Source organism: Lepisma saccharinum, chromosome 7 (assembly GCF_977018435.1).
Source record: "Lepisma saccharinum chromosome 7, izLepSacc3.1, whole genome shotgun sequence".
NCBI classification, from domain to species: Eukaryota; Metazoa; Arthropoda; class Insecta; order Zygentoma; family Lepismatidae; genus Lepisma; species Lepisma saccharinum.
In genome coordinates, this window is record NC_139235.1 from 80527079 (window position 1) to 80550937 (window position 23859).

A 23859-nucleotide genomic window follows, 5' to 3' on the forward strand; every position below is an offset into this window, starting at 1 on the left:
TCCAGCAACATGGCGCCAAGACCGGAATGTTATTGATTGGTCCTCGAAGCAGAAGGCGTGGCAGATTGTGTACGCACGGGGGTCCCCCACAGTACAACCGGCTTTATCGGCTATTGACCTCTGACCTTGCATACTCAAATTACAGGACTGCAATTGCCCACCGCATCTGTCGCATCGTTCCGGAACTAATTGTTGAATAACAATTTTAAGAAAGTATACATACGCACAACGACTTCATCAAGCGGTACGCTGGGTACCAACAGAGGGGGCTGTAATGAAGTGGAAATCACTGACACCCCCCTTACGTTGCCCACCCTAACCAAGCTTGTCGGCACTAGCACTTCAAACTTTTCATGTACAATAATCGGCTTCATTTGTTAAAGTAGTATGTGATAGATCTAAAAACTTGGGGAATTTCAGATATACACATTTGCTAGCAGTGGCGTACCCAGGATTTTCGAAAAGGGGGTTACGTATACTTTTTCAGCAGTCAGCCTTTATTTTGTCATCTTTCCCTGCCTTGGACGTTCCTTTTTATAGGAATACTGGATCACGTTAGTAGGTATCCCCCCCCCTTTTAGGCATGCCATTGTTTACTAGTTTCTGAGATCGACCGTCACTTAGTTTCCTATAGACAGAAAAGTATTTATTATTATTTAGCGTGGCTTTTCTGGCACTTTTTCTAATCGCGACGATGGGGATGAGTGATATTTATTTTGCAGGGACACTCACAAAGAAAACCCAGGCAGGGATTCGAACCCTGGAGTCGTAGCGCGTTGTGTAGCACGGAGGTCAGCTATCGACAGATTACATTATATTGATTAAGAACGGTATTGAGTTGTACGATGTGGTGTACATATAAGTGAAATCGCGCTTACTCCCGTGTTAAAGCGACCTAGACAGTTTAACCTCATTGTTTTAACGTAACACACATCAACTTTTGTAATCGACACCATTTTCACACCACTAAGGTTAAACGTTGATCAAAATGTGTCGCCTTAACAACACCAACGGATTTTCAGTACATCATGTAGATTATCGGGTAAATATCCGCTTGATATTCTTGCAAAATTCGTCCAGTAATGTTGGTTTTCAAAAATAAAAGTGTAGGCCTTGCAATCAAGGGGTCTTGGATTCGATACTCGGTGGTAGCACAAAGTGGGTGGTATTCTTTACATCCAATCCCGTTCATCCTTCCATGTCCTGTTATAATGTATGGATCTTCTGCTGGTCAAGCTCCAATTCAAGTTAATAAGAGGGTGGGTTTCTAATATGGTTCAGAATAATATTTGGTTGATTGGGTAGAATTGTAGACTTCGAAAATTTATTTTATGGTGAATCGGCATAATTAATAAAATTATAATGGATAATAATTTGGAATTGATCGTAGGATTGATTGATTTGTTGTTTCAAGTCCACTTTATGCACAGTAAGGCTAATTGGAACTGGACCTACAGTTTAAAGTGGGATCCGAACCACTTGTGCCTCCACCGGGTATCGAACACGGGACCCCTTGATTATAAGGCGACGACGCTACCACTGCGCCATCGGGGAGGATGTGATCGTAGGATTGCATATGCAAATAGGAAATATCATTGAGGTTGAATATGTAATGTTGTTACTCGGGGATTTGCAGGGGTACAGGTTTCTGGGTCTCCTAATGTTGTGGGAATATTAATGAAAGTTGTATTAATATTAAGATTGTAATCCTAATATATCTTTAATGGAAAAATATGGACGAAATGGGATTTTATCTACATTACTATTAATAGAAAGATGACTTAAAAACAAGCTAGAAAAGCATAATTCATGGTATATCAAAGTCTGGAACGATCTGATTTAATTTAGATTAGATAGTTGTTGTTCAGCGTCGCTTTTCTGTCACTCTTGGAATATCGTGACGATGAGGATGAGCGATAATATGATGAAACTGATGAAGGGACACTAACAAACAATACCCATGCCGTGATTCGAACCCGGGTCCTATGACTTCGGAGGGCGCTGTGCTAACCATTCCGCCATGAAGGAGAGCGAGTTTCGAACGCTGACTTCTCACGTCTATTTCTAGTTCTCATTTCTTGGCTATTTACGCCACTTTTCTACCTCTTAGGTTAACTTAGACGAGGATGAATTAGTGACAGGACAAAAACACTGATATCTGACCACGGTTCGAACCTGAGACCTCATGTTACAGTAAAAATTCCGCCACGGAGTCCGGATCTTCTTGTCCTATCTCGATTTGGCAGAAGTCTGTTTCGACAAATCTCGAGGGGCCTGGTCTCATTTTCGGAATCGATTAAAAAAAAAATATCGATTATAACCTTCAGGAACGAGCAGGCCAAACAATGTCTGTCCACCAAGTTTTATCTTTCTAGCTGTTTTAATTCCCGAGATATCAGTGGCTCGCACGGACGTGTGGAAGGACACGATAGCACTCGAAAACATTTTTATTCAAGTTTTGTAGATGTCGCCGCGGTTGATGGCAGACACAAGTTCCTTCCTCTCTTCTCCATAGCAAGCACGAGGGCCCCCACTGCAACCTTTCCTTCAAGGTTCGCTACACTCAACACATTTGTACGAAGCGGGTTGCAGGGCAGTTCAGGGGTGACTTCCACTTCAAACCACCAAACCAGGAGAAAGCGTTCGATAGTTTCGACTCTAGCAAAGCTCACGCGGGAGGTGATTTCCGAGTCTTACTATTAGATAGAGTAAGGGAAGTCTTAAAACTGAATGTAATCCATCGTAGTGTAGTTGTGGAATGCGCCAGTCGTGTAATTGTGCACGGGCCAGCAAACATAGTGTTCGAAAAGTGGAATTATAAACTAAAACCAACTATCACAGAAACATTTAACTAAAGGTTAAATGAAGAGAGAGCTATTTCGGGGGGAGAGTTGAAATAGAGGTGAGAGGTCCAATCTGATTTACCCGAATCCAATGGGATTCAAATCGATAACTCGTTTCCTGAATCTCGAATTCTTTTCAAGATTCTCGAATACCGAATTCTTTTCAAGATTCTCGAATCCTGAATTATTGTTAAGATTCTCGAATTCCGGATTATTTTCAAGATTCTCGAATCCCGGATTCTTTTCAAGATTTTCGAATATCGGATTCCTTTCAAGATTCTAAAGTTCCGCATTCTTTACAAGATTCTCGAATCCCGAATTACTTCCAAGATTCTCGAATCCCGGATTCTTTTCAAGATTCTCGAATCCCGAATTATTTTCAAGATCCTCCAATCCGGAATTCCTCTCAAGTTTCTCGAATTCCGGAATCTTTTCCTGACCTTCGAATCCCTGAAGATTCCGGTTTCTTTCATCAAAGATTCAGATTCGTCCATCCCTAGTTTGATCCCCACCCCTCCCTTTAATTTTGACACGCTCGTTATAATTACAGTGACCTTCGAGGTCGATGTCTGATTTCTTCGTTTCAAAAATTCGGCGGGAAGAGATTCTGGGAAACGGTCAACAAATACATCTCGTATTCAATTTTTCCCCACACCACACCACCTTGGTGCTATTCTCCCTCTTCTTGCAGTGCAGACCATCAAACGCCTTGCTGCGTTTTGGCTCAAGTTCGCGCCGCTGAGAGACGGAGCAATGAATCATGGGAAACGGCCCATCTCGAGCACTCGCCATCCAAGTTTTTACGATCGACGGGAGCGTACGTCTACCGGCGGGCAACGATTACTCGGGAGTTTCCGTGTCGGGCGCTGGCCCCATGCATCCGTCAGGTTACGCATCTCGATGGCCACTGCTTACTTCATTATTTACGCCGGCTGAGTGAGTGGACCTCGTAATGGAGAGGTCGCGGGTTCAAATTGGCCGAGGCCATTTTCGCTCGGCTCCTCAATTTGGTTCCCTTGGCTATTTATCTCTTCGCTTCCAGATGGAGAGACGTTGAAGCTAGCTCCCGTTCTGTGGCGACCTGGACCGATGCCTTCTCATATAAAGGCCTGCGCAGAGATGTATGACGTCATCAATATTGGGCGAAGTGAGTTAGTTATGCATCCCTTGTGCTAGACCTTGTATGTTGTGCAATATTGTAACGTGTGTTCGCAATTTACTGAAGCAAATTCCAGAAATATGTTGGGTTTGGTTTTCAATTCTTAATTAGAACAAAATAGAATAAATGCGAGTTCAAATAAAGTGTGGCCTCCTCTGTGCACAATTTCAGTTATAATTCTTAGACCATACCAGTCAATGGTATAATTTTAATCACTTTTAAATGTCTATTCAAAGCATTTTCTCCCAGTGAGGGGACACTTTGAGGCTATAGCTCTCCTCACCTCCACAGCGACTGCAAGGGACAATTCACACCGAACAGAGAAGCGACAGGAGACACGTGTCGCTTGAGGATTTCACCAACGCCACTACGGTGTGAAACGTTGCTGTTGATTGGCTCTTTCCCAAACGACTTCGTGTCCTCCCTAAGGAAGTTTTCACACCGAAGTCGCAGGCAGCAAGCGACACGGGAATTTCATACCTAAGCGACAAGTGGCAGGCGACAAGTATTGGGAAAATGACCCAGTCCGAGCGACATATTGATTGATTGAGTTTATTTTACTTCGCTTTTCTGCCACGTTTGACTAATTGCGAAGTTGAGTGATGGTATGATGAAATTGATGAAGTGACACTCACAAAGAATACCAATGTCCAGGCCAGGATTCGAACTCGGGGCCCCTGTCGTCGTAGCGTGCTGTGCTAACCACTACGCCACGGAGGTCGGCTCCGAATGACACGCAGGCGACAAGCGAAGACACGTGCAGCTTGTCGTGTAACTTTGATTTCAAAGATTGCATTGGATACTGAGGTTCGCTTGCAAGCGACAGGTCCCTCAGGGAACAGCTAAGAGTAAGAGAATGGGAGAAAGCAAAATATATCAAGGTTGTGGGGGAAAATGAAAGAGGCGCGCTGGCATGGTTCAGATTAGGGGGATGGAAACAACTAAGAAAGAGAAACGAAGCCGAGGAAACGATATGTTTGTGCGATGGGGAGGAGACGGACGAGCATATCCTACTGAACTGCCCTTCTACACGTGACCTAAGGGACAAATGGATGAAAAACTTAACAGGGAAAGAGGTGATAGAAGTGGTAGACGACAGAATAAAGATAAAGAAAACGGGGCAGCGAGTGGGGAAATACCTGGGAGAAGTAAGAGAACGGCGGGGGAAAGCTATTAGAGAAGGCAGCGAAATGAGTAATCATGCTTCAGCCGAGCCATCTTTATAGTGTAAGTGTGTGTAAAGTAAAATTTATGCGTTTTTGGTGAGAGTGCAGGAAAAGAGAAGTGGGGGCGAGGAAGAAAGACTGGAAGAACTGTTGAGGGAGGGGAAGAATATATATATATATATATATATATATATATATAGGGGACAAAGTAAGAGACAGCTTAAAATAAAACTAAATGTAACAAAATATTGTAGAATAAAATCAAAACTATGTAGTGCGTACAGCCTATGGCTCGCATAAAAAGAAAATAAATCTATCTATCTAAATGAAAACGTCCGAACTGAAGCGACACGACAAGCTGCACGTGTCCCTTGTCGCGTGCTGCTTCGATGTGAAATTCCAGTGTCGCTTCGGTCTGTAATCTCCCTGAATCCGAACCTGACAAGAGAACGCAATGAAATCTTTAAAAAAAAAAAGCAAATCGCCAAGAAAAATATATGTCAACAACTTTATAGGGAGAGCAGAACTACGACATATTATCAAAAGGAATATGGGGCAATAACCAACCAATATTGATAACACATTGTCGTCAGGACGGCGCCCCTCATACCATTTCTATTACCTCGCGAAGGTACTGATCAGACCAGACCTATCGGAAACAGGCTTTTTTCCTTGCGAATACGGAAACAGTGCCAAGTTTTGGTTCGAGACATCGATCAGGGTGCACCCCCTATTTCCCCCCCCCCGGCCCCATCAACCTCCCCCCCTTCATCACGCCACGCAAAGATCCCAGGTAGGCAACTTCCCCACATGCATTATTCATCCTGCCCGTCGCCCCACAAACGGAATATCCACCGCCTCGTAACGAAGCGTGGGCCCGTCAAACTTTCCACCGCCGGAGAGCACTCGCTTGCCTTTCGATGATAAATCCTGCCGCATAAATCTCACGATGGGAAACGGAATGAGAAACATACAATCTTCCTTTCTCATATTTCTGAGTGGGGACCCGCTAGTCATCAATAGACAAACACGAGGACAGTCTAAAAGCAATGCAACTGAAAACAAGATAAGAGATGAAGGCAATCCACACACCTTATACTGTACTTTTTATCAAGTACCGACTACTTTTCGTATGATTGAGAATACACATTTCCCTTCCCACCAAGTTTTTCCTTTAATATTTATCAGGCGGCTGGAAGGTAACCAATCAGTGATCGGATCAATTGTGTTCGGCTGACACCGTTAAAATTCGTGCCTCAAGATGCCGAACGCCGAGCCAAACAAGGAGAATCAGATACAACCCCATGTTGCCTGCGATGCCAGGTGCAGCACAAGAAGGGTGGATAAAAATAATGATTTTTATTTAAAAAATCATTTTTGATGATTTTTGCATTTAAATCGTTGTTTTTTATTTAAATTGATTTTTTAAAAAAACACACTTAAAATTGCTTGTATGGTTTTGGCACCACATAGAAATGTTTTCTTTGTAGAAAGGCTTTTCTCTGGTAAACGACACTAAAATATTTGAACAGTTTGATTAAAGCAAATAAAAATTACATGTAAATATACATTTTTCTGTTTCTGCTTCTGTGAAAATGTTTGTTGAGTGTATTAATGAAACTATAATAATTTCAGTAACTTTTCTTCCAGTGAAAATAAAACATTCTGGATGTAATATATTATTGTAACAAAATTTATAGTCTTTGTAGCTGAATTTTGGTATTTTTTTAATGAAAATTTGCAAAATATCAGCTGCCATATTTATTTAGAGGTTAATAATAATGACACTATTTACAGCTTAACATGATTAGTATTTTGTATATTATTCTACACAAAATGTTTGCTATTTTTGCCTATGAAAATTATTGAATTTTAAATTAAGATAAATTTAAGTGTATTTACACAGTTTACATATTACATTTCCTCTCGTATGAGCATCACCCTATATATATTTTGCTTCCTTACTTTTCCTTTCTTAGAGCCCAATAAACACCATTAATTATGAGATTAATATACTTTCACCACAAGTAATTCTGATATCCTTATGTACATTATTCTACAAGTTATTTCTTTAAAGTGATTTTAAAAAAATCCACCTTGAGTACAAGTTTAAAAGAGTTTTCCAAGTGTACCTTCACATGTACACGTTTGAAACAATACAACAAAGCATGTGTCTTCCTGGTAAATTAATCATCCAGTTCCGAATTATCAAGATAACTCTAAGTAACGAAGTACTGTTACAATAACGCTTGTAATTTCAGTAATGCGTTACAAACGCAAGTAACGAAAAGAAAAGGTAGAATTACAAGCAAGAAAAAAGCGGGCTCGACAAGTTTTGAAACAGCGGCAGCGAAAAATCCGTGTAGGGGTCCTTATAGAGCCTGCAACTTTTTTTGCTTAAATTTTTGTGCAGTATATCTACATACATACTTACAGTGGAACCCAGATTTTACGTTTCCGTATATTATACTTTGCAGCATTTTAAATCCCCTGAAAAACATACAAGGGTTCACTATCAAACCACAAGATCTTACGTTATGTTACTGCATAACTCTATCTTAGACACACTAGACAATCGAAAACTACCCAGGATTCCAATGGGCTGACCTACAAGACTCGCTCAAGTACCTCCACAGCTAGGTCCCCCTGGTAGCGGACGAAGCAATGGCAATTTCATTTGTCGCACACGGTTGCCTGCTCTCGGACAACGTAGTTCCAATAAACTCGGCCATTAATTACTCTCACAATCTCCAGTGCCAATATTTGCCTTGGCGGAAAACTTGTGTACTCACATCCCCCCCTGCCTCCTCCATTGATCCAGCGGTACAGCCCCTACTGCAGAAGGGGAGGCAAACCTCAGAGAGACAATAAAGACAGAAAGGACATTTCCCGAAGTGGGAACTCCCCAAAGGGCGAGTCACAAGGGAGAAGGGCCGGGAAAGAAACCCTTAGAAAGAAGTTGGTGCATGTCTGGAGCGAAAGAACGTCAGATCATAGGCGCAGACTTGGGATGAAGACATTTTTGTCCCACACCTAATATCTCCTTTGCTTAGGTCTCTATTCGTTTGGTATACAGGGTGTCCACATGAAACCTCCCTGATTACAAATTACAATTGTGAGGAAACCAAGGTGGACTGATTTAAATCAGGTTGATTTGTAAAAATCACTGATTTAAATCACTTGAAATAAATAATTTATAGAATAATGTGCATAAGTATTTTGTAGATATTACAATCATTTTTGGTGAAAGTACATTAATCTCAATCATTTAATGGTGTTTATTAGGCTCTAAGAACGGAAAATAAAGGAAATAAAATACATGTACTGATGTTTTGAAGCTCATACGAAGGAAAATATAAACACATATTTATCTTAATTTAAAATTCAATAATTTTTATAGTCAAAAATAGCAAACATTTTGTGTAAAAAATATATACAAAATACTAATCATGTTAAAGCATAAATAGTGTCATTATCATTAAATTGTAAATAAACATGGCAGCTGATATTTTTGAAACTACCATTAAAAAATTCTCCAAAATTCTGCTACGAGTACAAAGACTATAAAAATATTTAAGTTACACTTATAGAGCAGATCCAGAATGTTTATTACCACTGGAAGAAAAGTTACTGAAAATTAGTATAGTTTCATTAATACACTCAACGAACATTTCCATAGTAGATACAGTATCAGAAAGAGAAAAATATTTATTCACATATATTTTTTTATTTGCTTTAATCAAACTGTTAAAATATTTTACAGGGCCGTTTACTAGAAAAAGCCCTTCTATAAAGAACATATATCTATATGTATGGTGCGAAAAAAAAAACAAGAGATCATAATTTTTATCCACTCTGGAGGTGTTTAGAGCCTTGTTGTTTTCGGCATCGTGTAAAGCAACTCGAAAAGTGTTTTATGTGATGGGTAATTAGCAATGACGACGACAGCACAAGAGAGAGCATAGTGTGGAGTGTGGTATGCGGAAACGAAATCTCCAATGTCAGTCCCAAGACATTTCAGACGTGCGTTTGAACTTGAGCCACCAGACGTAAAGACAATTAAGGTTTGGTGTGGTAAGTTCCCAGTCACTGGGAGTGTTAATCGACAGTCAGGTTCTGGCAGAAAATGCACATCTGATGAAACGGTAGGGGTGATCAGGGAGGCCTTCCACAGAAGCTCGTCAAACTCAGTTCGCAGAGCGTCACGAGAGCTGAACATCCCATGCTCATAAGTTCACAAGGTGCTGCATAAACGCCTTCGTCTGTATCCATGCAAAGTGCAAATTGTTCATGCGCTACAGGCACAAAACAGACCACAACGCGAACAGTTTGCTATTGAGATGCTGGACAGAATCGAGCAAAACCCCGACTACCTGAGGAATGTGATTATTGGTGACGAAGCAACCTTCCACACACACACAAAAAAACAACTTTACGAGTTGCTTTACATGATGCCACAAACCGCATGGCTCTATGCCGAATAGTTTCCTCAAATTGTAATTTGAAATAAGGTAGGTTTCATGTGGACACCCTGTATAATATCAATGAGGTTACCCAGCCATGAGAGGTTCATAACATTAGAATACTGCTGAACGCTGACGACTTTTTGGTGTTAAACTGATAACATGTGAATATTTAACATTATAGTCGAACATTTTCATTAAGTAATTTTTGTTTGGTATCACTATTTAAAAAAAATACATATTTACAGTGGAACCCCGATTTTACGTTCCAGGATTTTACATTTTCCAGCATTATAATGCATTCGTCATGGTCTTAACGGAACAAAATGTAATAAAATTTTCCCGGATATAAAGTTTTTTCAGCTTATTCCCCCGAGAAACGTAAAATCGAGTTTCCACTGTGATTTGCTTTTCATGAAGCCAAGCAAAGACTACACATGTCAGCGATTTACAATGTTAGGAATAATATACACCAATTTCAGGCTACATATTAGAGAATTTCCTAGTTCTCTAGAAACGCTCCTCCTCCTCATTGATCTTGAAACGCTGATCTCTCAATGTCTTAAGTGGTTCAAACAAATGATAATCACAGGGTGAGAGATCAGGGATATAGGGAGGATGTTCCAGCACAGTCCAGTGCATTTTAGTAACATTTTCTTGAGTTAAAGCGGCAGTATGAGGTCTCCCCTTGTCGTACAGAAAAATGCACAGCCTTCTGGATTTCTAGGCTGCCTTAACATTATCCAAAAGCGTACAATAATCGCAGCATTCTCTGTCATCCACAGTTATCCGTCGATCTTGTTCAATCAGCTGCCGGACTGCTTGAATATGGTCTGCCGTCAGGTTTGATTTAGCCCGTAGGTTCACGTCAGTGCACAAAAAAACATGCCACGTAAAGGCTTGGGTTTTTTGAAGAAAAAAAATATTGATTTTAAAGAAATAATTTATAGAATACATAAGGGTAGATATCAGAATCACTTTGGTGAAAGTACATTAATCTCGTAATCATTTAATAGTGTTTATTTGGCTCTAAGAAAGGAAAAAAAAGGAAACGAAATATATGTACTGATGCGGTGAAGCTCATACGAAAGGAAATGCAATATGTAAACTGCAAACACACTTAAATTTATCTTGATTTAAAATTCATTAACTTTTATAGGCAAAATAGTGTCATTATTATTAAACTGCAAATAAACATGGCAGCTGATATTTTGTAAACGATCATTAAAAAATTGCCAAAATTTAGCTACAAAGACTATAAAAAATATTTCAAGTTACAATTATAGAGTACATCCAGAATGTTTTATTTTCACTGGAAGAAAGTTACTGAAATTATTATAGTTTCACTAACACACTCAACAAACTTTTCCATAGTAGGTTCATATATACAGTATCAGAAAGAGAAAAAGGTATATTTACATATATTTTTTTATTTGCTTTAACCAAACTGTTGAAATATTTTACCGTTTACCAGAAAAAGCCTTTCTGTAAAAAATATATACTCGTATCTACATGCATGGGGCCTAAACTATACAAGCAAGTTTAAGCGTGTTTTTTAAATAAAAAAAATAATCAAAAATGCTTTTTTAAAATAAAAATCATGCTTTTTATGCACCCTGGTTTTTAATAATATTTCACTTCCGAGCTGCTGCTTTAATCTTTGAAAAAATTCAATCGCCTTTACGCCTTTTTTGGTGAGAAATTTAACAATAATACACTATGCAACTGGCACTGTCCAGTCACTGATCTTGCTCTCCATTGACTAAATGTTTCGAAGGTGAACTCCATGGTATAGAACAAGTCTCGGACACGTCCACCTCGGCCTCCAATTGATATTAAGTGGATACATTTGCTTCCGAAGCTGTACGGAACAAATTCCGGTTTATATTTGACCCACCCACGGAATTTAACCTTTACTCTGCCGAGGGGGTCGTTAGTAACCCCTATTTCGCCGAGGCCTTTGGCGCGAATTTTAAATTCGTACACTTATTCGACAAAAAATTTTATAACTCTTAAGACTATTTGACCAATCTACTTCGTGTAACTTTTGTTTTGCAGCTAAAACATCAGGGCATGCAACCGTGCAGAAATCAAAACGCCAAAGCCAATAAGAGGGGTTAAGTGGGCCGCGGCCCCCAACTTTCAATGAAAAAAACATAAAAATGGGGAGTTCGTTTCACATATTCGATAATGTAATGCACCCATGAACATGAAATGACTTTCATTCGGTTGTGAAAGGACCATTCTTTGAAATTAAGGCTAAAGTTTGCGTCCCCTTCCCAAAATAGCGGGGGAAGAGGGGGCAAACTCCCCATTTTTATGTTTTTTTTCTCATTGAAAGTTTGGGCCGCGGCCCACCCAACCCCCTTATTGGCTTTGGCACTTTGATTTTTGCACGGTTGCATGACCTGATGTTTTAGCTGAAAAACAAAAGTTACCCGAAGTATATTGGTCAAATAGTCTACGAGTTATAATAGTTTTTGTTAAATAAGTGTACGAATTTAAAATTCACGGCAACTTCCGGATGTGACTTTGGAGCGGGGGGAGGGGGGTGCATCCACATGACGTGCCAAAGCTAAGTTTAACCCACTGTAAGTGTTTCCGACCTAACAGAAAGGTATCAAGATAATAAAAAACAGGAATTTTGTAATCAGCTGCATGGTCGATTTTTGAACCAAATTACGAGTAGCACCTTATATTCCATGGTCGAAAAATCGACCAAAATACGAGTAAAGGTTAACACGATCTGGAATAAAGTAGTGATTTTGGATAAGGAGAGGAACTTTCAGAAAATTCTTGGGTGAGACAGACTAAAGGTTGTTCAACAGCACTTTAAAGCTCCCCAGCAAGACAAGGAAGACAGTTCACGTAGATGATTCTCCTTGCTTTGGACGCTAAACATTTCTCATTAAGCAAACTTACCTGATAGTTTCTGCCGTCTGAGTGATGCTAAGAATTCCGCCGACGCCAACTTTGCGCAAAGGGTTGCTGATTTCCTTAGTGCTCGCCAGGGCGGCGCTGGTGTTTCCCTTCATGGAATCCAGACCACGAAGCAGCATGTTGTACGCTGTGACGTTGCCTATTCTCTGCTCGAAGATCTCCTCCAAGTCATAGAGGAGGGGTTCTATCTTCTTCTCTAGCGTGTCCTCCACCACCATCGTCTGGGGGAGAGAAAAGAAAGTTTGCATTTAGAGTGGGTGGAACATTCGCCTCACTTATTACTCCGACAGTTTGGTTCATTTGCGAAAGATACAATTCAACCTATAGGATTCGATCGAGATATAAAGCTATATTTTCTACATACAGGGTTAGCATAAAAGAAATAGACAGTTTAAACGTATTATAAATTGAAATTTGTTTGTTACATCAGAAAGCATTTTGTACTGTTGTATAGAGAAAGTCTTCAAGTTTATGACCTCCGCTTTTAGTTTGCCTTCGTGACGTCAGCATCACGTGAACACCCTTGACGTAAGTCGAGCAGTATGGCCGCTAGCCAGGTGGAGAAGGCTTTCTGCATGATTGAATTTGCAAAATCCAATTCTGTTACTATCGTGCAGCGCCGTTTTAGAACACGGTATGGTAAACAACCACTCACAAGGCAGTCCATCTACGATTGGAGCAAGACATTTAAGGAAAGTGGTTGCCTGTGCAAGGGGAAAGGTACTGGCATAGGAGAACTGGAATATCGCATTGCTATCTGTCGTCTTACAAAGGGGTCACGCATAGAACACTTGTAACTTACCAATGTAAACTTCAGGGCGTACTCTTCAAACCATTTACGTATTTCAGCCTTATTATTAAAACTCTTCCTTCTGTAAAAAATTGAAAGTGTCTATTTCTTTTAGGCCAGCCCTGTATTCACATTCATCAGTCTTAATAGTACAGTGCGCTACAACGTCAAGGGTTCTGTGTTCGACTTTCGGACTGGACACGAGTGTTCTCTGTGAGTGTCCCTTCATCAATATCATCACTCATCTTCGCGATGAGCCAAAAGTAGCAGAATAGCGATATAATAAACCAAACCAATCTTAATAATGAAGATGAAAAGATTCTAACCACATGTACAAAGGTTGCAAATAAGTGCATTACTATACACTGTATAAAACACACAACGTTTTACTAAATTCGCTCATCCTGTACAAGAACTCTTCTTTACCTAGATCTAGATCAATATCTTCTAGGAATGCCTTAACAACATTTTTATTTCGAACACTTGAACACTTGAAATTTCCAAGCAAAGTGAAAAACCATTCCCTTCAAAATATTCGGCGGAACGGGAATTCCCGTGTGACCGACAATTTTGCTTAGGTGGAAAATCGGATATAATGCGCCTCTTGGTCATTCGGCGAAACTAGAAGACGCGGTGTGTGTCTGTGCGCGCGTGTGCGTATGCTACCTCAAATGGTCCATTTAATTCTTTATTTTTAAATACCACATGGGTCATTCCACGTCAAATCATCCAGGCCATGTCACCCACCCTCTCCCAAATTTATATATTAATTAAAATTTACAAGTTAAATATATTTTGTGATCCTCCTGACACTTGAGGAAGAAACGAATAAAGAGTAATAATTGTGACTTTTCAAATGTATTTATCAAATAATCCTGGACACTATTTTTATGCGATGGAAAACTTTGTGATTATCTCAACCCAAAGATAGTTTCCAAGTCACACCCATTAATATAGTACCTAAAAATTATACTGTATGTATTGCCAAAATTTCATGTACTACAAATTGTGCCGTTCACATTTTAGATGGATATTTTGACCATTTCAAACACACTAAAGTATTTGACATCACTAAGTACATATGTCCTTCCATTTGTGTTGTTGATGTCCACTGGGCACAGCATACTTTTTGGCCAGTAGTAGGAAGTTGATGGACAAGTAAATGCAAGAATTTAATAGCTGCATCTCCATTTTCACGTGGACTTTTGAAGCAATCCTACAAACAAGTTTGAGTGACGCACACACATGCTACTACATAACTGTTTACAGTTGAAATTCGGAAAGTCACTTCTTACAAAAGTCAAACCATACAGTTATACAAAACATATTACATCAGCACTTACTATTTTTGCTCTGACTGTTATACAACTAGCGTTTCGAAGTAAATAGTTACAAAGTTACAAATACAGTTACTTTTTATTTAGGAATTCTAACTGTAAAAGTAACGTTAACAACGGTAACAGAGTTACTTTTTGCAGTAGGGAAATAGCTAAATTGGACAATTCTGTTCCAGACTATGAAAATAAAATATGTACCTTCTTCGGATGCTACGTGAAAGGATGTTCTTGTAATTGCTGACAAGGAAGCTATGCTTTGTTGCATGCTAAATTTAGAACATCCACGCTTTACTGTAATTCATTTCTAATCGTATGTGAAAACTCATTTGTTTGTGGTAGACTGCTGTGTTCGTTTGGAATGTTGTTGTCCAGCTAGGAAAAAGTCATTTGTCGAGGGAGTGGATCTTTGGATCTTATTGAACTTGGAATGGAGGAGAAAGAAATAGGTGGAAGAGGAATCAATCAATGACACCATATTCAAAATACCGTGGTCAGCATACAAATAATTTTTTTAATTATAATCGTTCAACCAAAGCAGACTGTGTTTTCCATCATTTATTAGCAGTAATAATGTAAATATATGAATACATATTATGTACTACAAACATAAGTAAAACACGGAAGTCTTCATGATCATTGATTGTGTGTAACTTTAACACAAATCAATGATCATTAACAGTACGTTACTGTTACAGTAACTGTAAAAGAAACTCAGTTACTTTCAAAGTACCAGTAACAATAACTGAGTAACTTTTTAAATGAGTGACTGTAACTCAGTTACTTGTAAAAAGTAACTTACGAAACCAGTAAATTCAAAATAGTGCATACCTCCTGGTACTGTTGTAGTACTTTGCAATCGCTGACACATTGTAATGTGTAGTATTAATTCTTACTTCATATTACGTATCCCCATTAAGAGTAGCCAAAAAAGAACTTCCATATTGAGATAAAATGCACAAAAAGGATGTTCTTGAAGATAAATTTGCTAAACTTGGGAATGTTAATAATTATTATATATATAATTATATAATATATTTAATTTTTAAAAAAATGAAGACAGTTGAATCTAAGTTAGATACAGTGAAACCTTGATTTTACGTTATCCAGGAGATCAAGCTGAAAAAACTAAATACGCGGGAAAATGGAAGATCTTGGAGAATTTCTAAACAATTTGCTACATTGGGACCACCAAGATTGAATGCAAAATGAAGGAAAATGTAAAATCGAGGAACTTAAATCGGGATTCCACTGTAATTATTACTTGCAAATTTAAAATTAATCTATAAATTTGGGAGAGGGCAAGTGCTTCCCTTTGCCCCCGCCAGGTTGCGCCTATGCTTACATTCACACATAGTGAACATAAATATTGAATATTGTAGCTTGAAACATATTGTACTTCAGGCTTTATGCTAAATACATAAGCATTTTTAATAAGATTTACTTTTATTGTCATTTTATGCAAATGATTTTTTTATCACCCTGTCTCTGAACCGCCCATCCCAATTTTTCCATCAGGCATTAGTACACACTCTGAGCTACATACATATAAAATTGGGGGGAAATTGAAGGGGGGGCATTGCATGAAATTTGATCTTGAAGTTAGTCATTTATTTTTCTAAAACAATACAAGAAACTATATATAAAAATACATGTTTATTGATGCATTCATCTGAAACGTTATTTAAATGAAAGCTTATACTATTCTGAACAAAAGAAAACAAAGTTGAAGTTTCTACGGCAAACCTGAGGGAAGATACAATCGTTTATAACCTAATGCGTGTCATTCAAAGTGGAGCCACATGTGGCGTACACGGAGATCTTAAAAAGTGCGTAACTTCTGAACCCCTTGATCAATTTTAAAAAAATTGTCATTTTTGTAATCAGCATCAAAAGTTCTACAAGTATACCGAATTTCATCAAAATCGGGGATGGTGGGTGACATTTTTAAAAAATCCTGGATGATTTGACATGGAATGACCCACATGTAAACAGTTCATATCTTAAACCAAGTCACAGAATATAAACCTTTTATAAAAAAAACAACAGGCCTTGCTTCTTATACCACTTAGCCATCTCTATGTATTCCTGACAGTCGAGAATGCAATTTTTACTTCAATTTCTACGTAATACAAACTTTGTTTCTCGAAAACAGCCCGTCTTTTTGGATTTTCACACCAGAGAGTAAACTACACAGTAATATTTTCGGAATCTTTTGCATGATCGCGACAAGGGCCTGGTGAGTGTTCCTGCCCTTCCCTTGGGCCAACTCCGTCCTCCCAATCAATTGCGTGCCCAAAGGGGGGGGGGGGTCATACACCCTCCTTGGCCCAATATTCGTAAAAAAAAAAACAAAAAAAAACGTCAAAACGAGGACTGACTACTAAATAAAATACACGTAACCCCCTCCATTCAAAAATCCCGGGCACGCCTCTGTCCCCAGTTCAGATCTTATTATCAGAAATAAATTTGGATTTTGGAGATGGAAGAACGCGTTTTCTACAAATTCCACTAATGAAAGCAAACAACGAAGCCATTATCCAACCCCCAGCTGGCCGAGGCGAAAGCGCTTGATGGTTCTATGCCCCCGCGGCACTCGGGGGAGGCTTTAAAACAAAAAAGACAGATGTTCGGGGCCCCAGCTGAGGATTGGTTTATTGCCGGCGAGATAGCCTGCAGCTGGGGCTAAATGAACATGCCAGCTCCCATAAACCACCGACATGGACTCGCAGTCCGGAGGAAGGGGGTTCGTTTCCAGAAGACCGTAATATCTCATCCTTTTATTAGGCTCCTCAACAATATACCACACAAACGCTGCCCCTTCCCAGGATGCACTTCGAAATTTATCGCTGTCTTGCCGACGGGAAGAGGTTAAATCTGAAAAAAAGGGGATACGTGGCTAAACTGTGGCGTTGTCAGTGTTTCTGTGTTGGACTGACCAGTTTACCCCCTTCCTCACACTCAAAAACAATTTCATATTTTGGTATTTTTCTCGTTTTACGTCCTCGAATGTGAATCCTGAAATGAAAGACACAGTGAAATTGAAACTTAAGGTGAAGAGTGATTGTTACGCACCAGGTGTTGATTTATTTCAATTTCGTCAGAATGGGCACTGCTACTAAAAATAAACCCGACTATAGTAGAGAGTATGAATTTCTCTCCATGTTGCAAGTGGAGAGATTTCTCAAGTTGATTGTTAAGCTGGACACCATGTTTGGAAAATATGATAAGTAGGACACGGAAGTTGAGGAAAAATCCTTTTCTTTCCTAGTGTCCGAAGACGAGGCCCAACATAATATATGTTCATTTTGGGTTATTGTAGGCCAGAAAAAGGTGGGTTTTATTTGTCCTTTTTTGCCTTTATCGGCGTTTTTTTGGCTTATTGGTCCGTTTTTAGCCTTTTTTAGGTCTTAACGGCTTTTTCTTGCAACTTCACCTTCTTTCGACTACGTTTTAACTGCCCATTCTCAATTCGAATCATCATCTCTTAAACATCCATAAATAAATAAATATATTTGAACCATCCCTGAAACAGGAGAAAAACATTTTTGGACGACTGAAGCAGGTACGGTACAAGGTCCTTTAACCGTAACTTGTCTGGAAGGTCGCCCTGTAAGTGGCAACTTTCTCTTGTTTTGAAGCTTTCAGCACGGTGTATACGACCATATTCATTAAATATGTAATTAAAACTGAAGTTATTAATTAATTTGGATCACATTTATACATCCTTTCTTTCCGTTTTAAGGTCCTTTTTTTATATTTTTTGGCAATTTATAGGTCTTCAACTTCCGAGCCTTATGATATTTAAGAATATTTCAGATTCCCATGCATTCCTTATGGAGAAAAATAACTCAACTTCAAGTTACGGCTAATCAAAAATGGGAGTTTTCGACTTTTTCCTACGACAAATCAAATCTTCAACGTGTCCTCTTTCCGTTCATGTGTTTTTCTACGCCATTGGAAGTACGATATTCCCAAGAGAACATGTAAGATAATACTCTCATGAGCGCAATGATAAGTTTTCTCCTCCTCCTACAATCATCCAGCACACAGGCCTCTCCTCCAGCTCGGCGTGGGGGAAAGGTTGGTGGAGGAGGAGCAGTTTAGGGTCCTCATGTCCGGCTGGACACAAACTGTTCAGAGTTATACCACGAAGCATGTCATACTGCTCGCATTTCCAACTGGCGGCTGCGAAACACGAGTTGAATTCTCTTCGACTGACATCGAGCATTTTCGTGTCGCAAGGCACCGAATGTTGCTGGCGGGAGGAAACAAATGAACGTTGGATTCACAACATGTTGCCAAACGTACTGTGAAATGAGGAAGATGATGTGGGCTGAAACTAACGGGCGTTTCATTTACAACGCAACCCGGAGTTGGGGATAGTACAACTTTTGAACCGGAAGTGGTGCACATATAATCCTTATACCAAATTGAAGCCTTGTTCATGCATATATTTTTAAACCACGGAACAATGATTGGATTTCATTAGTGTCCACGCAGTGTTGCCAGATGTAACGGGAAGTGTAAATGAATTTATATACAAAGCATGAAAAATGGCACACAACACACATGTACGGACATGCCGTCGGTAATTTTCAGTTTGGTTAGGTGGATTAGCTCGGCATCTATGGCAGTGAAAAAAGAAATGTTCATTTCTACCGATAGCCAATCGGATGAGGCGTCTTTAAGGGGGGAACTAGGAAAATCGGTGCATTTAGAAATTAAGACTGTGCATTGGCAACACTGCTGGTGTTTCAGTGCCACAAAAGGTGTTTTTCGAAACTGTATACATCATGCAATTGCTGAAAACAATAAAAAATAAACTTTGAAATTTTCATGAAAATAGCGTTGCTTATATGCACCTGGCAACCATGCGATGCATCAGGGATGGACACGACTGGCCTTAAATGTTTACAAGCGGGGGAAAATGTAATCTCATCGCTTGGTTGCCAGGTGCAAGTAAGTAACACTATTTTCATGAAAATTTCCAAGTTTCTTTTCTATTGTCTTCAATAATTGCATGATGTATACAGTTTCGAAACACACCTTTTGTGGCACTGAAACACCAGTAGTATTGCCAATGCACAGTCTTAATTTCTATAAACAACGATTTCGCTGCTTATCAGGCTGGACGAACTCGCTCATGACGATAACATGTGCCAATCATTGCACTATGAGTGCGGTACGCTCGAGGGTGGCGGAGTCGAACGATTATATACGAGCGAGCGAAAGTGTTCACGTCAAGGACTCTAGTAATTATATTGTTTATAGTGCCGGATTAATTAACGCGTGTGCCGAAATATCGTCACGGGAGAAGTAGAATAATCCGTGGTAAATTTATTTTCATTTGTGGTACATTATGTATTTGCATAGCCTATGTTATATTCTAAACTCATTATACTGCATACACGGTGTTCCGAAACCATAGTCGAGTGACAATATTTTTATTATCCAAACATGGACAAAGGATTGCTCGAATTGTCCATCGTTCTTTCTAGCTGGACTCTTTCATCCAGGATCTTCCACCGATCAGGAAAATTAGCGCCATATTTTCATCTAGTGCTAATATATAAGATCTTCTTGGGCAATTCGGGTAGGTATAACAACATGCGATGGGTCCGGCAGTCGCTTGTTTCTCTCGCGAGCAGCCTTTGGTTTCTCGAGAGACGAAAGTAATCGATGCCAGCCGAACACGACCGAACCCATCCCCGATTACTTGCTTTAAGGCGAGGAGAGACAATTTCCCCTAGGTTTTTCTCGCTGGGGCAGCTGCCGATCACTGTTGCCAACTTCGCTCTTTTGGAACCAGATCTGGCTCTTTCGTGCACTCGTTAGACTGTGAACTGTGGCACCCGCCCTCTGCCCCACCATGATGCCACCACTAGCTCCGGTCCATAAAGACCAACCTTTTCTATGAGTATACATTTTGCACGTGACGTGATATTCATATATAGGCTGCGTCACGCACCCCCTCTTTCCTCCCCACGTATTTTTATATGTAGCGCTGTGGCTAAGGTGAAGATGACAACATTATTATCCGGGAATCCTTTATTTTCGATTTCATATGAACATCATTGGATTATATTTGAGATGGGTGATGCCGCCAAATCTAGGCGGTGAAAACTAAGAATAAATTGCATCACTTTGAAGCTAACGGTAATAGCAGCGCCCTCACCCCTCTGACACCTAAAATTACATTAGGAGGCACTTTATGTAGCCTTCGTTAGTCTAGCTCCTTGAAAGTCATCTTTACCTCTATTAATGGTGAAATGTAGCTCTTTTATGCACATCAGGTTTGGCAACACTGCCAGGATGGCCGTAGGAGGCAAGGAGAAATGCATTAATCTTATGGGACCATTCTGTTATTCGTTCTCTCGGGAATATCAAACATCCAATGACGTAGAAAAGTACATGGACGGAAAGAGGACATGTTAAACTATATCATAGTAGTAGGAAAAGTTGAAACTCCCATTCGATTAGCCTTAACTTGAAGTTGAAGTAGATTTCCCATAAGAAACACATGGGATTCTGTAAATACTTATTAATCATATTTTTCAAACATCGTGTCTAGCTTACCAATCAACTTGAAGAACAGTTTCCACTTGCAACATGGAGAGAAATTCATACTCTCCTGCATACTAAACCCTTTTTTAAATAGCAGTGCCCAATTCGACGATATTGAAATAAATGCACAACTAGTGCGTAATTGTCCTTCCTCATCTTAAAAAGGCGAGCAGTGCAATGTCATTTAGCGAAGGTTGCTGGCAACAACCGAGCGCTTCTATGCCATCTAGTGAGGCTTATAGACAACCACCGAAGTAGGCAAAGTGCAGCTGCGCGCGCAAACAAAATAGGCGAAACTTGGTTTTATCGGGAGACCGCTTCAGCAACTCTAGGGTATTTGAGGATGAACAGCTCGCGGAGACTGCGACGCGCTTGCTCCAGCAAGGGAAACGGTCGCCATGGCAACGACGAGAAGTGAAGATGGAAAACAAGAGTTAGAGAACGTGTTCAGAGAGAGATAAAAGGGGGAAGGGAAACCAAAAAAGGGATTTACACAACGACAACCACAGGATTGCCAACCTTCCAGTGTGATCTCGCTTTTCTTCCAGAACTAATTATGGCCGCAGCGGAAGGGTGACGGAAAAGAGATGGCTCCAAAAAGACTTGAACAAATCTCGATGAAAGGAGATAAGGATAATGAATTGCAAACTAAATTAAAGGGTGGCAAGATATGTCAATTTGAAGACTTTTCTGCGGCAATTTCGAGGTGGTAATCATCCTGAAGCTGGGGGGAGAGATTTCAGTTGCCTTTGTCGCCTTTTCCCCCCAACTCATTCTCAATGGTACACACTGCTAGAAACACTGACAGTTCAGGACAAAGCTAACAGACGTTCAGGCATTATCATTCCCACAATGTAGACGAGACTTTTGGCCACCACAAGTCCCTTCGAATGTGCTTCTTCTTGTAAAGTCACTCACGCCTATTGCTTTATTCTGGGCAATTCCATTGTAACGAGTGTGACATTCAGACAAATTTACATTCATTTTTTAAAATTATTTTCTTAACACCTTCAAATATGCAATTATATCAATTCATGTAATTTCATTTTTCTCGATCAAAGTTATTTAATTTCAGAACATTCCTCCTCCATTTCAATTCTCTCAGCTACAGAAAATACATTTTTTTTTGTAATTGTGACTTCAAGAACCTTCCTCAGTCTATCAGAAAACTCTGTGAAATGCATGGGTTTACTGAAACAATTTTATTGTATTTTCAAAAAGCAAACTTCACTCGACATTTAGATGCCTTTCGATTCTATAAATATTACTACATACTTTCTTTATAAACATTTTTTGCCTGTGACAAATTCTGACATCATGCACATTATTTACATTGTAGGATTCAAAAGCTATTGAAAGGCTATTGAAACTAACATAAATAGATTCTTCAAACTGAGGTTTGTTTCAGAAATGAAGCAGGCTACTTCAGAGCTTAAGGTATATAAAAAAATAAATGACACAATTGGAAACGTGTCATTCAAATGAAAACCTGTGAACAGCTGCCCTCCCCCCACTCCCTGTTTTAATTCCGACCCTCTGGATTACTACCCTTGCAAAATATTTCCAAATCTCTCCTTCCACCTCACCCTGGGTGCCAAGCGAGCAGATTATATTAACGCCGGAATTACGAAAGGGGGGTTTCGCATAACATTTATATTTTTGGTCCCTGGTACATGTACAGAAAGTGAATAAATATTTGGTTTAAAATGGACAGTACTGGAGTTCTTGGAGTTAATTCAGAACATTTGTAGTAGGATTATATGGGTTCATTATACGTTGCTATTATATACATAGTTACATACTGTTTCCATATGTGCATTTACATAATCAACCAATTTCCTTAATTCAAGCAAAGGCGTACCTATGGCCTAACCATTGGTACTTTCATCAACACAGAGTTAGCCTAACTATCTCTGTGGCCTACCCTCGACTTCATTGATATTCCAACCAGTCTTGCGTTTCCTTTCGCAGTATCCTTATTCAGCTCGCTAGGCATTATGATGCGACTCGGCAATATCTTACAAATGCAAATCTTTTGCTAATTGGGAAACTTGGGGATTTCAAACAGGGGTTGGCTTTACCAAACGCTACATATATTTTCCATCATTAGTTTAGCCACCATAACTGGACTAAACTTTCGAAGTAGGTTCCTTCGCCAAATGATACATTATATTCCATCATCAGTCTAGCCACCACAAGTGGACTAAACTCTCGAAGTAGGGTTCTTTGGCCAAGTATTGCATTTACTTCTCAATCATTCAGTCTAGCCACCCTGAGTCGACAAGACTTTCGAAAGTTCTTCGTCATTGTGAAGGTAGTAAAAAACTATCTCCTTCTACACCCAACTGGCCTTTTTTATAGTCGGGGTTGGAGTCCGTGGAAGTGGACCCCGTAGCACTGGAATTTTCCACTCCAACGGTATTTTGAAAGACAGCTCCCCCAACCGGGAAGCTAAAAAACAGGGGAATCTAATATCCAGTAACAATCAATCCATTTAAGCACATACACTTACTTGCAAAAATAACATAAAAGTACACACATGGAAACATATTACTTAACCCTACACCTTGTAGATGGCCAGCAATTAATTAACATAT

At 39.6% G+C, this 23859-nt stretch overlaps 1 protein-coding gene across 8 annotated transcripts in view; it reads right to left on the reverse strand.

The window, feature by feature from the left end:
* tty (tweety) overlaps positions 1 to 23859 on the reverse strand; it is a 189916-nt gene that overhangs the window by 41858 nt on the left and 124199 nt on the right. For all 8 annotated transcript variants that reach the window (XM_083125497.1, XM_083125493.1, XM_083125498.1 and 5 more), the window contains one exon: positions 12554 to 12792. In XM_083125497.1, coding sequence (XP_082981623.1) covers positions 12554 to 12792 — 239 coding nt within the window. The remainder of the gene's footprint in view (positions 1 to 12553; positions 12793 to 23859) is intronic.